Source organism: Diceros bicornis, chromosome 20 (genome assembly GCF_020826845.1).
Source record: "Diceros bicornis minor isolate mBicDic1 chromosome 20, mDicBic1.mat.cur, whole genome shotgun sequence".
Classification (NCBI taxonomy): Eukaryota; Metazoa; Chordata; class Mammalia; order Perissodactyla; family Rhinocerotidae; genus Diceros; species Diceros bicornis.
In genome coordinates this window covers 4,175,201-4,193,974 of record NC_080759.1, presented here as the reverse complement: position 1 = coordinate 4,193,974, position 18,774 = coordinate 4,175,201, and the positions used below count along the sequence as shown (strand labels likewise).

The 18,774-nt window shown below is 43.4% G+C and overlaps 1 protein-coding gene and 1 pseudogene across 1 annotated transcript; both read right to left on the bottom strand.

Moving 5' to 3' along the window:
* Positions 1-533: 533 nt before the first annotated feature.
* Positions 534-1,455, bottom strand: LOC131418879 (olfactory receptor 10H5-like; annotated as a pseudogene).
* Positions 1,456-11,088: 9,633 nt separating this feature from the next.
* LOC131418837 (olfactory receptor 10H4-like) lies at positions 11,089-17,039 on the bottom strand. The gene is given in 4 exon segments (XM_058563432.1): positions 11,089-11,156; positions 11,159-11,845; positions 11,848-12,075; positions 17,033-17,039. Coding segments are annotated over 4 exon segments (990 nt in total).
* Between the last annotated feature and the right edge of the window lie 1,735 nt (positions 17,040-18,774).

The following is an 18,774-nucleotide window of genomic DNA, read 5'->3' as shown; positions in this document are numbered from 1 at the left end:
CTCCTAAAATGTGAGGAACTGAAAATAAAAACTAATTCCCTCCATCAAAAATGCTTTCCTTTCTGCAATACGATAGTCACAATGAGAGAGATGAAGTGTCCAAAGCACAGAACACAATGCTTGGTATACAGTAGGCACCAAATCACTGCTGCATGTTTGCGTCATTTGGGCAGAGCAAGCATCCCTCATTGACACATTCGAGACAAACCACGCACACAGGTTCCCAACACAGCAACATGGGCATCCCCTCCTCCATGGACAACCCACTCTCAGCACAGGAAACAGAAGGAAGTTGACACACGAGGTCAATATTGGGGAGTTGTGACCCCACTGGATCCAGGAGGAATGAGGTCAACCAGACTGGGGGAAAGGAGAGAAAACAAACATCTGGAATTTACAGAGCACTTGCTGAGGGGGACGAAGGGGGAATTCACAAACAGGACTCATCACAGTGAAGCATAGTGTTCCCATTTTACAGATGGAAGACTGAAGGGTGTCCATCCACCACAGTCCCTGCCACAAAACCAGCCGCTTCAGGAGCTTTGGAGAAAGAGCTTGCTGAGGAAGGTATTCCTCATGGTGTTGTTCAGCTCCTTGTTCCTGAGGCTGAAGATGATGGGGCTGAGGCAGGGTGTGAGGACTGTGTAGGTGATGCCCATCAGGCTGTCTCCTTCTAGAGACTGGGGACCCTTGGGCTTGAGGTAGATAACAGAGGCGAAGCCGTAGTGCACGATTCCCACGGTGAGGAGGGACGCACACATGGAGAAGGCTTTGTGCCGACCTTCAGCTGACGGGATCCTCAAGATGGCGTCCACGATGAAGGCGTAGGAGAGGAGGATGAGGAGACAGCAGCCCAGCAGGCCCTTGGCCGCCCCTGGTACATCAGTTCCACAGGCCAACTTCAGGAGAGGCATCACATGGCAGAAGAAATGGTGGACCTTATTGGGTCCACAGAAGTTGAGGTGGAAAATGGCTGTTGTCACCACCAGCCCCGTGACTGAGCCACCAGCCCAGGACCAGGCCACCAGGCAGGCACAGCTACCAGGGCTCATGAGCACATTGCAGCACAGGGCGTGGCAGATGGCCATGTAGCAGTCGTAGCCCACGATGGTAAGCAGGAAGGAGCAGGTGAACCCAAATGTGAAGGAGAAGAACATCTGGCTGGCACAGGCTGTGAGGGTGATGGAGTGGTGGGTGGAGAGCAGGTCAGCCAGCATGCGGGGGATGACGGTGAAGGTTTAGAGGGTCTCGGGGATGGAGAGCACACAGGAAGAGGTACCTGGGTGTTTGGAGGCTGCGCTCTCTCCAGATGGTGGCCATGATGAGCAGGTTCCCCAGCAGCGGGAACATGTACATCAGCAGGAACAGCAGGAAGAACATCAGCTGAAGGTGAGGGAAGGGGGAGAAGCCGATGAGGATGAATTCAGACACGGGGGTGTGGTTTAGCCCCAGCATGGCAGCCACACCTGTTGGGGGAGAGGGAAGAAGGTCCAGGGTCTCTAGTGAGCCTTTCCTGAGAGGACTTCCCGGAGAGGCTCCTTCACCTCCTTAGTCCGTCTGAAAAATGGTGCTCCTAATAATGGTCTGTGCTTCACAGAGCTGTTTGAGGTTTCAATAAGATCATGCATCTAAAATGCTTAGCACAGGTCCTGGCACGTAGTAAGAATTCAATGAATAATAATAATAATTATTATTATTACTATAATTTTAAAATCCCAGTGGTAGGAACTCAGGGTCTCTGTTCAGCCACACCTGGGTTGAGTCCCAACTTCAGAGCTATGTGACGTTGGGTTGCTTCCTCAGTCTTTTTGAGCCTTAGTTTTCTCATTCCTAAAAGGAAGTTGATCATACTAATCCCTGGCTGACAAGACTGTTATGAGCATTAAATAAGATCATGCCCATAATGTGCCTACTACAGCACCTGGAAAAGAGTTAGGAAACACTCAAGAAGTTGAGATTGAGGACGGCCGCGGATGACCAGAATCAGATTCTGTTAAAATCTGTGATACAATCTATGGTCGTATCTCTCCTTTAATTGGTGCATTTAATGCATTTATATGTTTAGTAATTACTGTTATTTTCAGACTTAATTCTGTTACTTTACTTAATACTTGAGCTATTATGTACAAATATATATTAATATACATAGCTAATATATACATTACTTAAAAATGTATATTCAACATATGCAAACACACACACACTCTTATTCAATACACCAAAAAAAACCCCCACAAACACCTTTTAAGAACATGGAATTGGCACCAAAAAGGACCTTGTGTGAGTCATAAAGGAAGTCTAGGTAAATTTCCAAGTGCCAGTATTGTAAAATTCCAGGTTATCTGATCATATTGCAATAAAATTGGAAATTAATAAGAAGAGGATACCTGAAATACCATGTATTTGAAAGTAAATATTATGTTGGACCATTTGTCGTTGCCATAGTAACATGTTACTCACTAATCTTTGGGTTAAAAGGAAAATTAAGAAATACTAAGAACTGAATGATAATGAAAAGTTGAAATAACAAATAGATGAAATGGATTGTGTCCTGGAATAGAAAAAGGATATTAGTGGGAAAACTGGAAAAATTTAAGTAAGACTGTAGTTTGCTAGATGGTATTATAATCATGTTAATTTCCTGGGTCTGATCATTGTACTGGGTTCTGTAAGATGCTGACATTAGAGGAAATTGGGTGAAGGGAGCATAAGAATTTTCTGTATTTTTGCAACTTTTGTAAGTTTAACATTAGTTAATAATAAAAAGTTAAACAAGCATTATTCAACGTACACATATTCTATCAAGTATCTCGGAATTAATTTAAACACGTGCACACAAGACCTTCATGGAGAACAATTAAGCATGTAATTAATAGAAAACATGGCAGATGATATACATAAATGGATGAAATAGAAAGACAATAGCATAAAGAAGTCGATTCTACCCCAAATTTAATCTATACATTCAACGTAATCTTCTCCAAAAATCCAATTGGCTCTTTTGAGAAAGATGATAAACTTATTCTAAAATTTCTAGCAAAGAGTAATGATCCATGAATACCTAAGTCAACCTTGAAATGAAGAGTGAAAGCAGGTGGGGGAAGTCACCCTCTGAGATTCTGAGAGATTCTACAAAGCCTTGGAAGTAAAGCAGTGTAGGATTAGTGCAACGACAGATGAACAGACCAGTGGTTCCAGAACGGAGACCTCAGAAATGGAGCCGTTCATATATGGTTAAGTTGCACCAGAAACCAAGCAGAAAAGGACAAATTGTTTAGAGGATGCTGTTGAAAGACTCTTTCCAAATAGATGAAAAGAAAACTTGACTCTCAGTACCCTGCCTGAAGAGAGAATTAAGGTGTGTTATTATTCTAACTGGGAAAGATAAAAACATAGTAAAAGAAAGTGTGGTAGGATCTTTGTGAAAGAACAGGAAATGAATTCGTTAAAAAGAAAAAATGGCAAAAACCGTAAATAAAAAAGATCAATTCCATTACATCAATATTATGCATTATATTAACAAAGAGCATCATGGATAAAGCTAACAGGTGACAAAGAGCAAGAAGACATTTGCAATATGAATAAGTGCTAGAGATCTGCTGTACAACACAGAGCCTGTAGCTGACAACATGGTAATGTGCACTTATCACTTGAGAGGGTAGATCTCCTGTTAAGTGTTCTTACCACACACACACATACACACACACACACACAAACGGGCACAAGAAATCTTGGAGATGATGGATATGTTTATCACCTTGACTGTGGTGATGGTATCACAGACTCAGGCATTTGTCCAAACTCATAAAAATGTGCACATTAACTATGTGCAGTTTTTTGTATATTAAGTATACCTCAATAAAGCTGGGGAAAAAACTGACAGGAGACTCATATCTAGCATCTACAAGGAACATCTGCAAACTAAGGAGAAGACAGACAAGAATCATGAGAGAAAGTGGGCGAAGGAAGGCACAGGGGATTTGCAGGTGAGGAAACGCGATTGGCTGCCAGCAAGTGAAGACACGCTGCAGCTCATTAGCAATGAGAGGAATGCGATTTAAAACAACAACGCGGTGTCACTCTCCACCTCTTGGAGCAGCAAACATGAGAGCTGATGCTGCCATGTGTTGCCCAGAAGTGAAGACAGGTGACCTCAGTCACTGTAGCAGGTGCTGGTGGTTCACAGCCAAATTACAGGAACACTTACCCAAGTCCCGCAAACACTGCTCCTGGCTCTCCATCTGAGTGAAACTTGCACACAGGTCAGGGAGGGACGTGATCAAGGACGTTCACAGTAGCATTGTCTGTGATGGCGGAGTCGGGGGGAGTCTGAGACCCCACTACCTGGGGGAATGGAGAAGTAAATGTGGTGGGCGTGCACCATGAAGCTCTAATCGACATAAAGGAAAAACAAACCTGAATCCACATAGCAACATGGATTGCTCTTAAAATCATAGTGCTGGGTGAAAAATCAGAAAAAAAATGGGAGACCTCCAGCACAGTACAATGCATGGCAGTCAAAACATAAATGTGCAACAATATACATTTGATAAGAATTCACGCAAACAGAAGGGTGCACGTGGAACAAATTAGAACGGCTGCCTTCAGGGGTGGGGAACAGTGTGGGACATGATGATGCGTGGGAATAAATAAAACAGGATCACTGTGCAAGTCAATGTTGATGAAATATCATCAACTAAAGAGCATGATTAACTCAAAACTCTGTAGCTTAAGTCCAACAAATATTTGTGAATATATATATTATACTTATGTATTAATGATATATGTCTATATCAATGAAACGTACATATATATATTAACGATACATATATATGTATCAATTACATAAATATCATATATATCGGATGACAAATTTTCAAATACTTACCCGGGGGTAGGGTTCACTCCAATACTACAATTACACTCCAATACGCCCCCTCCATTTTCCCCTAGAAGATTGTCACTAAGTGTTTCCTCAGAGCCAGGGTCGGCCAATGCTTGGAGGACCCAGAATCCCACCTGAAAATGGACAGTTTGGCCCTAGTCAGGATGGAGTATCTCATACAGGAAAGTACCATTTGTGGGCTAGAGGGGGGACCTAGGCAGTCCTGCCATAGCCGGGGCACCAGCCTCAGCAACCTCCTCTTCCTCACCCCTCCTGTCCCTCAGCCACCATTTCTGGACCCCACTCCCTGCCTCTCGGTCCCACGGCCCCAGCCCTGGCTCTGGCCTCACGTCTAGTCTCCTGGAGCACTGTGCCTCCACTCCTCCTCTGCTCCACCCTCCTCTGGCTGCCAGAGTACATTCTCGGAGACCCACACAGGCTGTGGGGTCATGCAGACCCAGGGTTCAAATCTCAAGTCCTCACCGAGTGTTGGGATAACCAGAGAACTGCCCTCAAAGCTTCCCTCTGTGGATTGGCTGCAAAGTGCTCAGCCCAGAGAAGGCTCTCAAGGAATTCTGGCTGGCATTGTTGTCATCTTTGTCATCACTGCTGGGCTGGTTGTCACTCATCCTTCCCCACCAGGTGACGAATATTGGTGCCCGGACAGCCCAGGGCTTCAACACCAGTTCCAGGCTAATCTTTCCTCTGACATTGTGAATGCCCCTTACCCCCAGCATCCGCTCCCTCGGGCAGCAGATCTCTTCGTCTCTCGTGGCTGCAAACAGGCTCCAGGGTACCCGCTCCTGAATGTACGAATGCTACGAACAGAAAAAACACAGAAAGGGCTCTCGCAGCTCCCTGTCTCCCTCTGGTGCTTGCTCTGCGTCTCCCTTTCCCAGGACAACGGCTCAGCAGGACTTTCCATGGGGAGCTCTCTAAGTCAACTGCACAGTCTACACTTAAGGGAGGAGAAAGGCCAGGACCCTCATCCCAGCTATGGGCTCCCAGCCAGAGCCCCAAGCCAGGGTACACTCAGGCTGGCTCCCAGATCCTGTTCCAGTGCCCTTCTTCTTCAAGGGGACACTGTTCAACCCACTCAGCTCTCTCTGTTTATGTACCTGTGTCATAGACCTAAGACCGTGCTCACAGGTGCATAAGCACACAGAGCTGAGCTCACAGGTACACAGGCTCTGAAACACACACTGGCAGTGACACCCAGGAAACACGCAGCCATTAACAGAGTCACTGTCACTCGTTCTGCGCATATCTACAGAGCACTTACCGGGTGCCTGGAGCTTGTCTGGGACTGGGATAAACCAGGGACACACAGCTGCCATGTGTGCAAGGCCCTCTGGTGGGTTGAATAGTGTCCCCCCAAGATCCTGATCCACTGGAACCTCAGAATGTGACCTTATTTGAAATAGGGTCTTTGCCGACACAACCAAGATAAGGCTCGAGATGAGATCATGCTGGATTAGGGTGGGCCCTAAGTCGCACGCCTGTGTCCTCATAGGACTAGAAGGCGACACACAGAGGGAAGAAGACCGTGGAGAGAGGGAGGCAGAGACTGGAGTGAGGCAGCCACAGGCCAACGAGCACCTGGGTCCCCCAGAAGCTGGAAGAGGCAAGGAGGCCATCCTCCCCAGAGCCTTGGGAGGGAGCAAGGCCCTGCCAACACCTTGGTTTTGGCCTCCTGGCCTCCAGAACTGTGAGAGACACCTGTTTGTGGTACTTTGTTACGGCAGCCACGAGAAATGAATATAGGCACCCACAGCTGCACATACACAAACACACTCGGTGCACACAGAAGCACACACAGGTGATGTGTAAGTGAGCAGAAGTGTGTGGTGACACACCCAAGCTTACCCTTCTGGCTGGGAACCACCCTCCCCAACCTGGTACAGGGACCACTTCTCTCCTGGGAATGGACCCTCGTGACCAGGACTGCTGTGGGTCCAGGCACTGGGGGAAAGGGGCAGCCATGGGCAGTAGATGGACTCGGTGTGGGAGCCGAGCCCACACTGGCAGACCCCACCTGGGGTCGGGTTGCTTGGGCTGCAGACCCTCCTCTCCACCCCGTCCCACTCTCAGCCCCTTCCCTCGGCTGGGCTGGGGCTCCGTCTGCTCAGGTTCTCCATGGTCCGCACGCCCTCTGCCTTCCAGCTCCTACAGCTCTAGCAGCCTGTTCCTGGAAAACAGTCCTGGAAACAGAGACCTCCCCTTGCCCTGCTCACAGACTGCCAGTGTGCGGGGACGCCCTGCAGCGCAGGTTGGGGCCGCCCCTCCTGCAGCGCGCTGGCCGAGGAGGGCGGGCAGGAGCCTTATCTCCACGGGCATCCTCCCCAGGGCTGATCCCAGAGGCTCTCCTCAAGCCTGGGGATGTGGGATGCACAGCTCTCCAAGTCCAAGGAGGGCCGCTGGGGCTGTGGGAATGCCCCTTCCCTCCTTCCCTCCCTCCCTGCTTCCTTCTGGCTACATGAGGTTCACTTTAAAGTATTCATTAAAATGTATATTTGGTATAAACATGGTCATAGCAGCACTATTCACAACAGCCTAAAGGTGGAAATGACCCAAATGCGCATCAATGGATGAAGGACAAACAAACTGTGGTATATTGGACACACCGCATTTGTGATGTTTCCTACGTAATACATCACATTGTATGTGATAACAATGGGTTATTCAGGCATGGGAAGGAATGAAGTGCTGGTACATGCTACAACATGGGTGAAGCTGGTGGTGGTTAATTCTCTGTGTCAACTTGACAGGGCCATGGACTGCCCAGACGTTTGGTCAGACATTCCTCTGGGTGTGTCTGTGAGGCTGTTTCTGGAGGAGTTGAACATTTAAACTGATAGACTGAGAAAAGCAGATTGCCCTCCCTAGTGTGGATGGACCTCATCTAATCATTTGAAGACCTGAACAGAACCAAAAGGCTGACTTTCTATTGAATAAGAGGAAATTCTTCCTGCCTGACTGGCTCTGAGCAGGGACTTGGGTTTTTCTCCTGCCTTTGCAGTCAAACTGAAACATCAGCCCTTCCTAGGTCTCGAGCCTCCCAGCTTTCAGACTGGAACTTACGGCATCAGCTCTCCTGGGTCTCCAGCTGGCCTACTGCAGATCTTGGGAATTTTCAGTCTCATAATTACATGAGCCAATTCCCTATAATAAATCTCTTTATAGCCATATATATTATGATGTATTATTATATTATAACAATACGTTAATAATATAATTATAAATAAATACTATGATAAACAATGATAATATATAATTACTCATATAACATATAATTGTAAGAGCATATATTATTATAATACACAATATAATGATATATTAATATAATTACAATATGTAATTAGTATAAATAGATAATATATAATATATAATAAAATATAAGGTTACATTATAATAATATATTACATTATATATAACGCAATAATTATAACATATAATATATAACAATATATTGTGATATAATTGCATATATTTTATTATATATGGACATACATATATAATACATATACACACATATGTGTATATATGTATACACATACATCGCTTTCCTTCTGTGTCTCTGGAGAACCCTGACTAATACACAAACCCAAACAGAAAAAGAGGCGTTGTAAAAAGGTCACTTTTTCATCTTACAAGAGATGAGTTCCAGATCTACCAATCACCGTAGAGTTTGATTTTTCCTTGAAGTACTTCCCGCAGGTCAGCTCCCTGCAACTCAGCTTTCTCTCTGAAACGTCCAAAGTTCACACTCCCGTACCTTTGTTAAAGCGCAGAGGGCGCTATCACACAGGATTTTTAGCGCCTCTTCCGAGCTTGCACAGTCCACATCGAGCAAGGAGAATCTTCTTGGGTGTCCTCCAGCTCCTATTCCACTACTGTTTGTTGAGTGCAGACAGCATCCCAGGACCTGTGGTGGGTACCCTAACAGCTACACAATAGTATTTATCCTCACATCAACCATGAAGGACTTGCTGCCAGTGAGCAAATCTTGCAGCTGTGTTGTTGGGACACATTCACCTTTGTTGATGGAGTTCCAGGATACTCAGCATTCCTCATGAACCATCGTAACTTCCTCAAGTCTTCTCAGTAAAAAGAATGGCCTAAGAATCTGGGTTGAAACTAATTTTGCTAACGAGGCCAACATAATAGTTCATAACAGGATGCCGCTTCACATGTCAATTTATTAGTTTCCTAAGGCTGCTGTAACAAAATACTATAAACTCACAGCCTTAAAAAACACAATTTTATTCTCTTCTATTTCTGGATGCCAGAAGTCTGAAATCAGTCTCTCTAACTTGAGTCAAGGTGTCAGCAGGGCTGGCTCCTCCTGGAGGCTCTCTGGGAGAATCCTTCTCCTGCCTTTCCCAGCTTCTAGGGCAGCCTGCAATCCTTGCTCATGGTCCCGCCCCAGCATCACTCCCATCTCTTTCTTTGTTCCATCTCCTTCTTCTCTCTGGCTCTGACTCCTCCTGCCTCCCTTTTATAAGGACGCTTGTGATTATATGGGGTTTACCTGACAATCCAGGATAATCCCCCTATCTCAAGATCCTTAACTGGATCTCATCTGCAAATTCCCTTTTGCCGGGTAAGAAAACATACTCCCACATTCTGGACAAGGACATCATTGAGGGTGAGTGAACGTTATTCAGCTTACCAAAATAACGAGTAAAATAAGAAAGTCAAACCCCAAACTGCTGTAGCTGGTTTTGCCAGACTTACAGAGTCTCATTAGCTCCTCTGGAATCAGTGTTTTTTCTGGCTCTGTAGAAGTGGTGTGTACCCAAGCCTGCACTCTTGTCCTGAAATTGTCTCTTGCTTCTAACTACAGCCTTCTCCTTGTGGGCAAGACCAGACTTCTCTCTGCAGGCACCTGAGAGACGTGAATTCTGATCACCAACTCCAGATTTATCCAAATCGCAATCGGTTCCCGCTTCACCGCTTCATGGCCGTGTGGCCTTGGACACATAGCTTAACCTGTCAGAATGCATTTTCCTCATCTCAAAAATGTGTACAATAATAGACGTGAATAATATCCAAATTTAGATAAACAATAATTTATCTTGTGACCTAGAGGAGCCAATGCTATGAAATCCTTACAACAATATTTGGCAAAATCCAAGCATTCAATTGTGATAGCCATTTTTAGGCTAATTATTATAAAACATTTTCTGCATCCAACTCTAATATCTGGTCCCAGCTTTGAGTTAACAATTTCATCCCACAGAGGGCTCCCTTCCTGAATCCTCAGTCATTTAGGATTCCCAACACCAGCATGGGAGTCAGACAGACCTAAACTCATGTGACTCCCGTCATTCTCATGTTGTGTGACCTCCACCAACATTTCTCATCTGCATAAGGGGGTCCCCATGGGTAGCCTCTGACCTCTCATGTGCCATCTTGAGATAGTACTCTGCCCCTCAACACATTCCCCAAATGGATACAACTTAACATGGCAACGAGAAATTGATCTTTTAATGAAAGTTATGAGGGAGAAAGAGCAAGAGGGATTTCCATAAGATATCAGAGAGCAACATCCTTTTAACATACTGTACGTTCCTACCCAAGCACTGAACCCCGTCTCTCTCTCTCTGCCTCTCTCTGTTTCTGCTTAGCATTCTGACATCCTTCTCTCTACTCAGCTCAACGTCACAAACCTCCCTCAGAGTCTATCCTTTCCAAAGACAGTGAGGAACTGCAAATAGTAAACCATTTTCTCAAAGACAAATACTTCATTTTCTTTTGTACATTTGTTATAATTAAAATTATGATAATTATGAAACTCTAGACACAATGCTTGAGACAAAAAACGGCCCAATGCTGATGGCATTTATTATTATCTTTATCTTGGTTTATTCCTATTTTGGGAGAGGGGAATAGAGTCTTCCTGGCTTGTCCATTCAAGAAGAACCCTGTGCATCAGTGCCCAGGCACACTCATGTGGTGCTCCCCACCTACCCACAGAGAGATAACAGGCTCTTAGGCTTAGACAATGGCATAGAGTTCATCATGCTGGGTCATAAACAAGAGATCGTGATTGCTCAGGCCTCTTCTAGACGAGGGCAAACACACTGGGCAGAAACAAACAGCTAGTTTGCATCGAACTCCTATGGAGTGTGGGTATTTTCACATACCTGAATCCTTTCAACTGTCCCGTGGTGACAGACATTGTTATCCTAGCTCTTCTATCATCTTTCCTCTCCCCTACGCTGTCTGTCAGGAGCTGAGGGACAGAATTTTCGGCAGAAGGTTTTTTTATGGCATTCTTCAGCTCCTTATTCCTGAGGCTGAAGATGATTAGGCTAAGAAAGGGGGTGAAGACTGTATAGGTGGTGGCCATCAGAGTGTTACTGTCCATAGATGGAGGGCCCTTGGGCTTGAGGCAGATGATGGAGGCAAAACCATAGTGCACGGCCACCACAGTGTGGTGGGACACACATGTGGAGAAGGTCTTGTGCCTGCCCTCAGCTGAGGGGATCCTCAAGATGTCAGGCACGATGAAGACATAGGAGAGGAAGATGAGGAATAAACAGCCCATCAGAGCTGTGACACACACCAGGATCACACCCAAGGTGACAGAGGATGTCTCATTCCCACAGGCCAACTTCAAGAGGGAAAGCACGTGGCAGAGAAAATGATGGATCACGTTAGACCCACAGAAGGTGAGGTGAAAAACTATCAATGTCACCATCATCCCCATGACTGTGCCACCAGCATAGGACCAGGACACAAGATGGGCACAGTCACGGGGACAAAAGAGCACATTGTAGCGCAGAGAGTGGCAGATGGCCACGTAGCGGTTGTAGCCCATGATCATGAGCAGGGAGGAATGGGTGAAGCCAAACATGAAGGAGAAGAACATCTGGCTGACACAGGCCACAAAGGTGATGGAGTGATGGGTGGAGAGCAGGTCGACCAGCATGTGAGGGGTGACGGCAACAGTGACAGAATCTCAGAGATGGAGAGGGTGCACAGGAAGAGATACATGGGTGTGTGGAGGATGCACTCGCTCCCGATGGTGGCCATGATGAGCAGGTTCCCCAGCAGTGTGAACAGGCACATCTGCAGGAACAGCAGGAAGAAGGCAGGCAGGAGATGCTGGGGGAAGGGGGAGAAGCCAAGGAGGATGAATTCAGACACTGTGCTATAGTTCTGAGCAGGCAAGGATGCTGAATCTGGTGAGATCAGAAACAGAATGAAGCACAGTGGTTAAAACATAGACTCTAACATAATTAAATGGCAATCGAAGAGCTGTATACTATTGAACAATTTGCTTAACTTTTCTGGGTCTCACAATCTTTATCAGTAACACAGAGTAAATCATACTAGTCCTTCCCATTCAGTATTGTGATAAAGATAAAATGAGATCAGTGTGTTGAGTGCTTAAGCATAGTCTGGCTACTTGGTTTTTACTAACAGTGACTGAAATATTGAAAAGCTGTCACGTTTGGAACCACTAAAGACAGACATAGATAGTCAGGGTCATATTCTCTTCAATAATGTGCATGTTATAGAAAATGCATATTTGGATCTTGGAGTTAAAAAATATTTTTACTCTGAGAATCTTTGTCTTTTCATTGATTCTTTAACCATTTACATTTATTTTAATATTGCTTTCATGGTGCTCATTTCTGCTATCTTATTTCATATTTTGCATTTACTATTCTAAAGGAATAGAACATAAAGTTTTAAAATAAAAGGGTGGACAAGTATTTGCCAGGCAAATATGTACCAAGTGAAAGCTGAGGCAGCAATCTTGAAAACAGACAAAATGGATTTAAGGAAAGAAGAATCATAATGTCTCTATTACCATATGCCACTAAAAGGACCCAGGATTCCCTGGAGAAATATCCTGGACATGGAAGCATGCCTAGCTCATCTTGTTTGAGCCTGAGATGAAACTTTCACTGAGTAATAGGTTAATGCTAAAAGGATGCAGGGAGAGTGACATCAGCATCATGGTGGAGTGAGCTCTAACCTTACACTCTCCCCCATAAGATACAACAAAGAGGAGATTCATATACCAACAGAGGACATTCACACAACACTAAAGATGTCTGAGAGACCCACACAGCCATACATCTGAAGGTGGAGGTGCTGGAGCCCCTGGAGGAAGTGGAAGGAGATAAGGAGAGCTCCTCTCCTTCTCAAATGGCAGTGACCCCTGGACTGCACAGCTCTTGGAGGAGAGGGAGCAGGATCAGCCCTCCACAGGAACACTGGTGCTCTCCAAGTTCCCTCACAGCCTGTGGGAAACCCCCACATAGAGGTGACTGAGTTGTTGCAGGATGTCTTCATCAAGCTAGCACCACAGGACAGCAGACAGCGAGGGAAGAGCAAGAAGCCCCAGGGATCATGCAGGCAAAAGAAAGTGCCCCGCCCCCGCCCAGTGCTCCAGCTCAGCTGGTCGGCCAGAGCGCCCAGGCATTTCTCAGAAAAGCAGCAGCTAGAGGCCAGGGCTTGTGGTGGGCCCAGAACACACAGCTCTTGACCGCCACGCAGTGGTGGCAGGTGGAAGCTGCGACCAGATACTATCCCTATGTGGAGGCACAAATCCACACCATAAAACAGTATGAAAAAACATATTAAATCTCCAAACCAGAAGGAAAATGACAAGCAGCCATAAATCTGAAGGCACAGAAATCTGTAATCTAAATGACAGAGAATTCAAAATAGCTATCAAAAAAGCTCAATGAGTTACAAGAAAATACAAATAGTTCAATGAAATCAGGAACTTCTTCACGAAAGAGATTGAAAATATAAACAAAAACCAATCAAAAATGTTGGAGGTGAAATACACAATGGAGGAGATAAAGAAAAATTTGGAGTCTTTCAATAATAGAGCTGACAATATGGAGGACAGAATTAGCAATATTGAGGATGGGAATGCAGAAATGCTCCAGATGGAGGAGGAGAGAGAACTAAGACTAAAAAGAAAGGAAGAAATTCTCCGAGAAATATCTGACTCAATTAAGAAACACAACATAAGATTTATAGGTATTTCAGAGGGAGAAGAGAGGGAAAAAGGAGCAGAGAGCTTGTTCAAAGAAATAATAGCTGAGAACTTCTCAAACCTGTGGAAGGAGCTGGAAATACAAGTGAATGAAACCAATAGGTCTCCTAACTATATCAACATAAAAAGATCCTCTCCAAGGCATATAGTAGTAAAGCCGGCAAAAGTCAATGACAGAGGAAAATTATTAAGGGCAGTAAGGCGGAAGGAAACAACTTACAAAGAATCCCCTACCAGGCTTTCAGTGGATTTCTCGGCAGAAACCTTACAGGATAGGAGAGAGTGGAATGATATATTCAAAATATTGAAAGAGAAAAGCTTTCAGCCAAGAATACTCTATCCAGTGAAAACATCCTTCAGATATGATGGAGAAATGAAAACTTTCCCAGATGAACAAAAGCTAAGGGAGTTCATTGCCACAAGACCCCCACTACAAGAAATGCTCAAGAAAGCCCTCATGCCTGATTAAAAAAAAAGAAAAAGGGGATACAAAGCTTTGAGCAAGGAGAAAAATAGGTAGACAAAATCAGAAAAACTGCAGCTCTCTATCAGAACAGGTTAGCAATCAATTATAACATCAAAGATAAAGGGAAGGAAAACACCCAAAATAAATAAAATCTCATCATTTTAACCAAAAACTCACAAAATGGAATAAGTTGTCACAGTAATAACTTGGAAGGGGAAGAGGAAAGGGATGGAATCGATTTAGTCTAAGGAAATCAGAGGCTCTCAGAAAACGGACTAAGTCATCTACGAGATTTTTTATACAAACCTCATGGTACCCACTAAATAAATAATCAGAACAGAGACCCAAATGGTAAATAAAGAAAAAACTAAGAAAACCATCATACAGAACTACCAAACTGAATTGGTAGTCTGAAACACATGGGACGAGAAACAAAGGAAACACAGAACTGGAAAATAGGCTCTAAAATAGCAACATTAAGCCCTCATATATCAATAATAACTCTAAATGTAAATGGATTGAATTCTCCAGTCAAAAGACACAGAGTGGTGGGATGGATTAAAAGCAAGACCCAACAATATGCTGCCTCCAGGAAACACATCTCAGCTCTAAAGACAAACAAAGGCTCAGAGTGAAGGGATGGAAGACAATACTCCAAGCTAATGGCAAACAAATGAAATCAGGTGTTGTCATGCTTAATCAGACAAAGCAGACTTTGAGATAAAACAGGTAATGAGAGACAAAGAGGGGTAGTATATAATGATACAGGGGACACTCCACCAAGAAGACAACACTTACAAACATATATGCACCCAAGACATGAGCACTAAAGTACAAAAAGCAACCATTAACAAACCCAAAAGGAGATATTAACAACAACACGATAATAGCAAGGGACCTTAACACCCCACTTACAGCAATGGAGAGATCATCCAGACAGAACGTCAACAAGGAAATAGCGGACTTAATGGAAAACTAGACCAGATGGACTTAACAGATACAGAGAGAGCACTCCATCCAAACACAGCAGAACACACATTCTTCTCAAGTGCACATGGAACATTCTCAAGGACAGACCATACGTTGGGAGACAAGGCAAACCTCCATAAATTTAAGAAGATTGAAATCATAACAAGCATCTTTTCCGACCATGAAACTAGAAATCAACTACGAGGAAAAAACTGGGACTGTGACAAAGATGTGGAGACTAAACAACATGCTACTGAACAACTGATGGATCATCGAAGAAATTAAAGGAGAAACCAAAAAATATCTGCAGAGAATTGAAAATGAAAATACAACATACCAACTCATATGGGATGCAGCAAAAGTGGCCTAAGAGGGAAATTCATAGCAATACAGGCCCACCTTAACAAACAAGAAAAATCCCAAATAAACAATGTTAAATTACACCTAGAAGAATTAGAAAAAGAAGAACAAACAAAGCCCAAATTCAGCAGAAGGAGAGAAATAATAAAAATTAGACCAGAAATAAATGAAATCAAAGCAAAACAAACAAGCAAACAAACAAACAAAAAGCCTGAAAAAAACAGTAGAAAGGATCAATGAAACGAAGAGCTGGTTCTTTGAGAAGATAAACAAAGTTGACAAACCCTTAGCCAGACTCACTACGAAAAAAAGAGAGAGGGCTCAAATAAATAAAATTAGAAATGAAAGAGGAAAAATTACAATGGATACCACAGAAATACAAAAGATTATAAGAGAATACTATGAAAAACTATGTGCCAACAAATTGTGCAATCTAGAAGAAATGGATAAATTCCTAGACTCATACAAACTCCCAAAACTGAACCAAGAAGAAATAGAGAATCTGAATAGCCCGATCACAAGTACAGAGATTGAAACAGTAACCAAAAACCTCCAAAAGACAAAAGACCAGGGCCAGATGCATAGCTTCTCTGGAGAATTTTACCAAACATTCAAAGAATATTTAATACCCACCCTTCTCAAACTATTCCAAAAAATAGAGGAAGCTGGAACACTTCCTAACATACTCTATGAGGCCAACATCACCCCAATCCCAAAGCCAGACAAGGACAACACAAAGAAGGAAAATTACAGGCCAATATCGCTGATGAACATAGATGCAAAAATCCTCAACAAAATGTTGGCAAACCAAATACAGCAATACATTATAAAGGTCATACACCATGATCAAGTGGGGTTTATACCAGGGACACAGGGATGGCTCAACATCTGCAAATCAATCAATGTGATACACCACGTTAACAGAAGGAAGAATAAAAATCACATGATCATCTCAAAGGACGCAGAGAAAACATTTGACAAGATTCAACATGCCTTTACAATCAAAACTCTCAATAAAATGGGTATAGAAGGAAAGTACCTCTACGTAATAGGGTCCGTATATGACAAACCCACAGCCAACATCATACTTTGTGGGGAAAAACTGACAGCCATCCCACTGAGAACAGGAACAAGACAAGGGTGCTGACTCTCACCACTCTTTTTTTTTTTTGGTGAGGAAGATTGACCATGAGCTATCATCCGTTGCCAATTTTCCTCTTTTCGCTAGGGAAGATTGGCCCTGAGACAATCTGCCCAGCTTCCTCTACTTTGCATATGGGACACCACCACAGCATGGCTTGATTAGCAGTGCATAGGTCCGTACCCGGCATCCGAATCCGCAAATGCTGGGCTGCCAAAGCAGAGTGTGTGAACTTAACCACTATACCACTGCATCGGCCACTCTCGCCACTCTTATTCAACAGAGTACTGGAGGTTTTGGCCAGAGCAATTAGGCAAGAAAAAGGAATAAAAGGAATCCAAATTGGAAAGGAAGAAGTGAGACTCTTGCTGTTTGCAGACGATATGATTTTATATATAGAAAACCCTAAAGAATCCATTGGAAAACTATTAGAAATAGTCAGCAACTACAGCAAAGTTGCAGAGTACAAAATCAACTTACAAAAATCAGTTGCATTTCTATACCCTAATAACGAACTAACAGAAAGAGAACTCAAGAACACAGTCCCATTTACAATCACAACCAAAAGAATAAAATATCTAGGAATAAATTTAACCAAGGAGGTTAAAGACCCATACAATGAAAACTGTAAGACATTATTGAAAGAAATGGATGATGACATAAAGAAATGGAAAGATATCCCATGCACAACGATTGGAAGAATATACATAGATAAAATGTCGACACTACCTAAAGCAATCTACAGATTCAATGTAATCCCAATCAGAATTGCAATGACATTCTTCATGGAAATAGAACAAAGAATCCTAAAATTCCTAGGGGGCGACAAAAGACCCCAAATAGCTAAAGCAATCCTGAGAAAAAAGAACAAAGCTGGAGGCATCACAATCCCTGACTTCAAAATATACTACAAAGCTACAATAATCAAAACAGCATAGCGCTGCTACAAAAACAGATGCACAGATCAGTGGTACAGAACTGAAAGCCCGGAAATAAAATCACACATCTATGGACAGCTAATCTTTGACAAAGGAGCTAAGAACATACAATGGATAAAGGAAAGTTTCTTCAATAAATGGTGCTGGGAAAACCGGAGAGCCACATGCAAAAGAACGAAAGTTGACCATTACCTTTCACCATACATGAAAATTAACTCAAAATTGATCAAAGACTTGAAGGTAAGACCTGAAACCATAAAACTCCTAGAAGAAAATATAGGCAGTACACTCTTTGACATTGGTGTTAGAGGGATCCATGTGTATTCTGTGTCTACTCGGACAAGGGAAACAAAAGAAAAAAATAAACATGTGAGACTTCATCAGACTAAAGAGCTTCTACACAGCAAAGGAAACCAGGATCAAAATGAAAAGACAACCCGCCAGCTGGGAGAAAATATTTTTAAATCATATATCTGACAAGGGGTTAATCTCCATAATACATAAAGAACTCACACAACTGAACAACAAGAAAACAAACACCCTCATCAAAATATGGGCAGAGGATATGAACAGGCATTTTTCCAAGGAAGATATACAGATGGCCAATAGGCACATGGAAAGATGTTCAACATCACTAATCCTCGGGGAAATACAAATCAAAACTACACTAAGATATCACCTTCCACCCGTTAGAATGGTTATAATCACCAAGACAAAAAATAACAAATGTTGGAGAGGTTGTGGAGAAAAGGGAACCCTCATTCACTGCTGGTGGGAATGCAAACTGGTGCAGCCTTTATGGAAAACAGTATGGAGATTCCTCAAAAAATTAAAAATAGAAATACTGTATGACCCAGCTATCCCACTACTGGGTATTTATCCAAAGAACTTGAAATCAACAATCCAAAGAGACTTATGCACCCCTATGTTCATTGCAGCATTATTCACTATAGCCAAGACATGGAAGCAACCCAAGTGCCCATCAGT